The sequence below is a fragment of the Trichechus manatus genome, unplaced genomic scaffold, assembly GCF_000243295.1.
Source record: "Trichechus manatus latirostris isolate Lorelei unplaced genomic scaffold, TriManLat1.0 scaffold00305, whole genome shotgun sequence".
Taxonomy (NCBI): domain Eukaryota; kingdom Metazoa; phylum Chordata; class Mammalia; order Sirenia; family Trichechidae; genus Trichechus; species Trichechus manatus.
In genome coordinates, this window is record NW_004444241.1 from 61,296 (window position 1) to 66,349 (window position 5,054).

At 42.0% G+C, this 5,054-nt stretch overlaps 1 protein-coding gene across 1 annotated transcript in view; it reads left to right on the top strand.

The window, feature by feature from the left end:
• NGDN (neuroguidin) overlaps window positions 1–4,761 on the top strand; it is an 11,706-nt gene extending 6,945 nt beyond the window's left edge. The window contains exons 4-11 of the mRNA XM_004390492.3: window positions 1,794–1,931; window positions 2,184–2,268; window positions 2,352–2,404; window positions 2,624–2,747; window positions 2,841–3,009; window positions 3,808–3,964; window positions 4,098–4,155; window positions 4,612–4,761. Of these exons, the coding sequence (XP_004390549.1) occupies window positions 1,794–1,931; window positions 2,184–2,268; window positions 2,352–2,404; window positions 2,624–2,747; window positions 2,841–3,009; window positions 3,808–3,964; window positions 4,098–4,155; window positions 4,612–4,631 (804 nt within the window). The 3' untranslated portion in view covers window positions 4,632–4,761. The remainder of the gene's footprint in view (window positions 1–1,793; window positions 1,932–2,183; window positions 2,269–2,351; window positions 2,405–2,623; window positions 2,748–2,840; window positions 3,010–3,807; window positions 3,965–4,097; window positions 4,156–4,611) is intronic.
• Window positions 4,762–5,054: the final 293 nt, after the last annotated feature.

A 5,054-nucleotide genomic window follows, 5' to 3' on the forward strand; every position in this document is an offset into this window, starting at 1 on the left:
GAATAGATATATGCACACCCATGTTCATTGCAGCACTGTTCACAATAGCAAAAAGATGGAAACAACCTAGGTGCCCATCAATGGACGAATAGATAAATTATGGTATAGCCACAAAATGGAATACTACACAATGATAAAGAACAACGATGAAGCCGTGAAACATCTAATAACATGGAGGAAGCTGGAAGTCATTTTGCTGAGTGAATTTAGTCAGTCACAGAAGGGCAAATATTGTATAAGACCACTATTATAAGAATTCAAGGAAAGGTTTAAACACAGAAGAAAACATTCTTTGATGGTTACAAGGGTGGGGAGGGAGGGTGAGGGTTATTTACTAACTAGATAGTAGATAAGAAGTGAAGGGAAGGACAGCACACAGTACAGGGGAAGTCAGCACAGCTGGACTGAACCAAAGCTAAGAAGTTTCCTGAATACAGTCAAACACTTTGAGAGACAGAGTAGCAGGGGCAGGGGTCTGGGGACCATGCTTTCAGGGGACATCTATGTCAATTGGCATAGCAAAGCTTATCAAGAAACTGTTCTGCATCCTACTTTGGTGAGTGGCGTCTGAGGTCTTAAAAGCTTGCAAGTGGCCCTCTAAGATGCATCAGTTGGTCCCAGCCACCTGGAGTAAAGGAGAATGAAGAACACCAAAGACACAAGGAAAGTATTAGTCCAAGAGACAGAAAGGGCCACATAAACCAGAGCATTCATCAGCCTGAGACCAGAAGAACTAGATGGTGCCCGGCTACCACCAGTGACCGCCCTGACAGGGAACACAACAGAGAGTCCCGGGTGAAGCAGGAGAGAGGTGGGGTGCAGAACTCAAATTCTAGTAAGAAGACCAGACTTAATGGTCTGATTGAGACTGGAGGTACCCCGGAAAGCATGGTCCCTGGATTTGCCATCAGCTCAGAAATGAAACAATTTCCAAGGCCAGCTCTTCAGACAGGGATTGGACTGTGGGACATAAAATGATACTCGTGAGGAGTGTGCCTCAAGTAGATACAAGAGACTAAATGGGCAGCTTCTGTCTGGAGGTGAGATGGGAAGGCAGAGAGGGTTAGGAGTTGGTTCAATGGACATGGGGAATCAAGGGTAGAAAGGAGGAGTGTGCTGTCACAGCATGGGGAGAGCAGTTAAAGTCATATAGTAATGTATGTATAAATTTTTGTATGGGAAAAAATAAAAAAAATAGAAAAAGGAAAAAAAAAATGTGTGCATCATACCTTCCCCCTTCAGTTGGAACCATATTATACACACTTTTGCAACTTGCACTGACATGGACTTAATTCTACGCCAGCACACATAGATTGTTGTTTTTATAGTTCCATTGTATAGGAATAAAGTCAGTAATTAGTTGTTTTGATTATATTAATTTGAAACTTGGGAATATCTGGAGATATTTTTGATTGTCACAACTCGGGGAACAGCTAGTGGGTAGAGGCCAGGTGTACTGCTGAACATCGTGTAATGCCCAAAACATCCCCCCACATCAAAGAATTAACTGGCCCCAAATGTCATTCGCTCTGATGTTGAGAAACTCTGTTATAGTGTTTATTGGTTTTCCTGCTCTTATTGTCTCCCAGTAATTCTCAGTGCTTTGCTTCTTACGTTAGCATAATTTTCAGTTGGTCATCTTATTTCCCTGAGACTACTATCAGACATCTCATGTGAACCAATTGGGAAAATTTTACACTTGGAAAAGAAACATTATCTTGCCTGACCTACACTCTCCTCCTGAGTCTTTTGCCAAAACTGGATCTACATCTCAACTCTTTTGTTCAACTCAGGGTCTCAGCTTCTTGGAAGTGAAAGACCAGCTGCTACTCATGTACCTGATGGATTTGAGCCACCTCATCTTAGACAAAGCCTCAGGAGGGTCTCTGCAGGGACATGCTGCAGTTTTGAGACTGGTGGAGATTCGCACGGTATGAAGCATTTAGCATCTTGGAGTTTTAAGTTTCAAAATCCTGAACTCCAGGACTGTCACACCATAGCTCTCATTTAAATGGATATTCTCATGTTTAAGTAAGGAAACCAAGTGAAAAAAGTATGTTTCTCTTCATTTGCTCTACTTTGTTCATATTTTAGATGTTCTATCTAGCAACTTAATATAGGGACCTTTGTATGTGTTTAATTTTGGGAAGGGAATGTAATTCTGTTTAACTGCTATATTATAGGTTTTGGAAAAGATTCGTCCCTTGGACCAAAAACTGAAGTATCAAGTTGACAAACTGGTCAAGACTGCAGTGACAGGCAGCCTCAGTAAGTGGGGGAAGCTACGAAGTAAAGTAGGGACCATCATAGAGTTCCAAATCTTGTAAAACCTCCTGGGTTTTTTATTTCAGGTGAGAATGACCCACTTCGCTTTAAGCCTCATCCCAGCAATATGATGAGCAAGGTAAGAGATTGCATTATCTTCCTGATTTCCCTGAAGAATCTAAACCTAAATGAGCCTCACAGTGACCCAGGATCTCCTGGGATTCTTTTATTACTGTTGTTTCCCAGTTTGTCCCTTTTTGTTTATATCCACTTTCCCAGGGTGTTCTAGTTGTGCTTTTTCTTGTCATTTGCCTAACTAACACTTCCTAAGTTTGAGGACATTGTATACTTTTCCTAGTTGAGCTCAGAGGATGAGGAAGAAGATGAAGCAGAGGAAGGCCAGCCTGAGGCCTCAGGGAAGAAATCTGTAAAAGGAGCATCTAAGAAATATGTTCCTCCACGCTTGGTTCCAGTACATTACGGTATAAACTGTGGCTGCTGCCTCCTAGGCATGAATTGTGTTTCTTTTCTCCTTCCCTCTGTTTTGGGATAACCCCTGCTGATTTTTATCACAGATGAAACAGAAGCTGAGCGGGAGAAGAAGCGTCTAGAAAGAGCCAAGAAACGGGCACTGAGCAGCTCTGTCATTCGGGAACTTAAGGAGCAGTACTCCGATGCTCCAGAGGAAATCCGTGATGCTCGGCATCCTCATGTCACTCGCCAGAGTCAGGAGGATCAACACAGGTCTGAATCCTTGCATTCAGAAACTATTTCTACACTGTGGAGACCTGTCCTCATGCTTTGGATGAATATAATTAAGTCTGGTACCAAGAGATACACTCTTACATAGGAAGTGTTGTGGAAAGCTTGAGACGATGGTTTTTAAGAATTAGGTAGGGTTTGAAGTACAGAATGGTAACTTAAAAAAAGTCTTTGTTTTTGTTATTTCAACTGTTTAGACTGAGATGTCACATTCTGAAGCACATGCTATATGAAGAGGAACATATGCGGTTCCCCTAGTAGGGCTTTAAAATTCTGTACTTCACTGTCACAGCTTTCACTTTTGTGGAGAAAGCAATAAAGGCAGGTTTGTATAGTGGCCTCAGGAGTGCTAGATAAGTTCAGGGAAGAAAAGTAGATTAGCAGTTGTAACTTGAATACAGACTCATCAACTTTGCTCACATAGCAGCCTCTACAGTTGATACATTTAGGTGAAAGTGTCCTTTAGGAAATCCTGCGTTTATAGAGCTGGAATATAAGAGCTTCCTGATAATATTTGTTTTGATTCCTGTGGATGGACGGATGGGCTATAGGTTCATCTCTAGGGAAGGAGGGAAGTCCTAGCACAGACAATATCTTTTTGAGGAAGCACAGTGCTGAGTATTCTGTATGTCCTTACTAAATACTTTGTTGATGTGCTGTGAAGTTTCTTGAGAAGTAGCTGAACAAGGAATGAGTAAATATCTGGGCTCAAGTTCTCGTCTGCAGCTCTGTCCCCATCGTCTGAGCCTGCTGAAAACAGTGTCCTTCTTCCTCTGGCAGGATTAACTATGAGGAGAGCATGATGGTGCGTCTGAGTGTCAGTAAGCGAGAGAAAGGGCGGCGGAAACTAGCAAGTGTCATGAGCTCACAACTTCACTCCGTCACGCATTTCAGTGACATCAGTGCTTTGACAGGAGGAACCCCTCATATTGATGAGGTGAGGTTGAGATACAGGCTGGGAGGGGACCTTCATGCCACACATGTGGGTCTTGTTACCGTGAGGAACTTGGGAAGGGATCCTGATACTTGGAAGTGCACTGCCATTTCTCCACTTCTCCGTCTGTCTCCAGGACCAGAATCCTATTAAGAAGCAGAAGAAGATGCCTAAAAAGGGTCGGAAGAAAAAAGGTCAGTGAAAGACTAAGGCTTAGGTGATCAAGTGCAGGGTGGGAAGTATGAATTGGAACGACAACTCTCTGGATTTGTCAGCCTAGGTCTCACCAACCTCCATAGTATCTTCTGTAGTGGGCACAAGCCTCCTTAGATGGGCTTGCTTTTTTTTTTCCCCCCTTCTCCCAAACTGAAAATCAGCATCACTCACAAAAGGGATTTCTGGATCCTATTTCTAAGTTCCCACAGCTCCTGTTCAGGCTTCCTTAAGTAGAACTATGAAAGTGTCACTTGAAGGAACAATTAATCCATTTCAGTGTGATTCCTACTTCTAATCTTCTGTCTGGGGGGATGTAGAGTACCACCCAGGGGACCCACTCCTATTGATCTCATCTCTCTAGATGTCCTTTTTTTTCTGTCCCTTCAGCTTTTCCAACTGTCCTTTGCCTCATTCTTGGTTTCCCTTCCTTTCAGGTTTTCGGAGGCGGCGGTGATTATGGGTGTATTTATATATTTTTTGTCATCCTGGGATACTTCTAATTTCACTGTATGTAGGTTTTTGTTCTTGGAATTCATTGTTTCAACATGTGGAAAAATCTTTATTAATAAAATTGATTTTACTTACAAATTAAAGCCCCCTTCGCACATGTATTGTATGAGTGAAATTGCTGAGTGTGGGACATTTTTGGTGAGGGGGTGATGAAAGAGGAAAGATGAGATTTTCTTGGGGGTGAGAGAAAGTGGTTTTATATATTTTTCCTTAAGAATGTATTTTTCCAGAAACTAGAAATTGGTTATCTTATAAAAATATGAGCGATTAGAGTAGTATGATCAACTCTTCCAACCCATGTGGCCCCAACTTCCTATATAATTTGTTACTGTGTTAATTTCTGAAATACATGAATTTTAAGTTGTAT